Source organism: Temnothorax curvispinosus, unplaced genomic scaffold (genome assembly GCF_003070985.1).
Source record: "Temnothorax curvispinosus isolate PA1 unplaced genomic scaffold, ASM307098v1 QBEX01005702.1, whole genome shotgun sequence".
Classification (NCBI taxonomy): Eukaryota; Metazoa; Arthropoda; class Insecta; order Hymenoptera; family Formicidae; genus Temnothorax; species Temnothorax curvispinosus.
In genome coordinates this window covers 1-1524 of record NW_020215482.1, presented here as the reverse complement: position 1 = coordinate 1524, position 1524 = coordinate 1, and the positions used below count along the sequence as shown (strand labels likewise).

At 37.8% G+C, this 1524-nt stretch overlaps 1 protein-coding gene across 1 annotated transcript; it reads right to left on the bottom strand.

Annotated features, from left to right (window-relative positions):
• Window positions 1-363: 363 nt before the first annotated feature.
• On the bottom strand, window positions 364-1344 carry LOC112455045. The gene is made up of 2 exons (XM_025016735.1): window positions 1210-1344; window positions 364-576 (listed from the first exon to the last, which is right to left on the bottom strand). The coding sequence occupies exons 1-2, from the start codon at window positions 1265-1267 to the stop codon at window positions 374-376; spliced, it is 261 nt and encodes an 86-aa protein (XP_024872503.1). The 5' UTR covers window positions 1268-1344; the 3' UTR covers window positions 364-373.
• Window positions 1345-1524: the final 180 nt, after the last annotated feature.

The following is a 1524-nucleotide window of genomic DNA, read 5'->3' as shown; positions in this document are numbered from 1 at the left end:
TGCTGCACATATGCGCATATAACGTATGTCAGCTAATGCATTCGATCGGTCATGTTTCTCATAAAGCGCGTTTATTTCATAATTTCATGGAAGATTAAATTAAAAGCTGTGTTTTTCTAACACGAGATTTCTCTCTATTCGAAAATAAATTTGTGGCTATTAGATCTAATTTTTTGGCTTGTTATTCAAGATAAGATAATCATCTTCGCCTCTGTATTGCGATTTGCGCTTTTATTTATTGTATATTGTGTACAATATACAATAAATAAAATGGCCTCAATTCCAATTATATTTCATTTGTTATAGAAACTAAAAATGAGTCACGATACTAAAATATTTCTTTCTTTTTGACTACACAATACTAAATATTATTTTAATAGGTATACTTACAGATGAAACCACGCGGGCTTTGCTCAGTGTATTTAACACAAAATGTGCCAGGCATGTGTGACTCCTCGCTGTTACATTCGATAGGCACATTCCTCTCTTTGTCGAATTTCGTGTAGGCCCCACAAAGGTCCTCCTTGTCCGGATCAGTGTCAGAGCTGCATTGGTAACAGCGTATTGCTTTAGTACCTGCGCATTCCAAAACAACGTAACCGTAACAGCGTTAACCGTATGTTCGAGTCAACCTGAGGTATCTAATTAAAGTAATTAATTAAAGCAGAACCGTTGATTAATCTGAAGAATTACCAGTCCGCGGTAAACTAATCATATGTGGAGTATTATGATTGGAGTAATTGATGGAAGAACCTCAATTCCTAACCTAGAAATTATTAATACAGAGAAAATATTTCTATATTACGTTTTTAATCTCTTTTCTACAGTTTTGCAGAGAAACGCTGAATTTTCTTTGTTGTCATTCCGTTTCTACTTTTAACTATATCTGTGATAAATTATATTCCTCAGGAAATGTAAATATTTTTATACTCATGTCCCCCATTGTGCGTATATTATTTATCACATTATTATATTCTCTAAAAAGATATTCGAATGACATCCAAATATTCTCGAATAAGTCTACAGATGATTAAAATAATTAAAGGATCATATGGAGTCGTTGAAAAATTTTCACGCCCATCAGTAAACAACCAAGAATGGGTCATAGGTTTGTTTCCAAAATGGCGATCGCAGGTGGCATTTGCCGAATTGCTTTAAGCACGTTTCTCCTTCGATTTATCCTCGGGATCTTCGTTTGGGAAGTCTCACCTGTCGTGGCAAAGAACAACAGCACGCACAACACAATCGTGATATCCTTGCGCATCATCGTTACGTCGCTCTCTCGGTTTTTCTTTTCGGAGCAATTGACGCGAGCAATTGACGCGCGTGTTCCACCGCACTGCACGTACGCACCTGACGTCATTCATTGGGCGTAACTGCTATGAGATAAGTCGACGATCTCCCTCTCTCGACCTACGATCCCCTCCCTTAGGCTTCCTGCCAACAACGGATCGTGATGCGCAAAGACCCCGAGTCTATATAATGATTCGCAGTGCCCTTTCGGAGTAATCTTCAAAGTTTCAG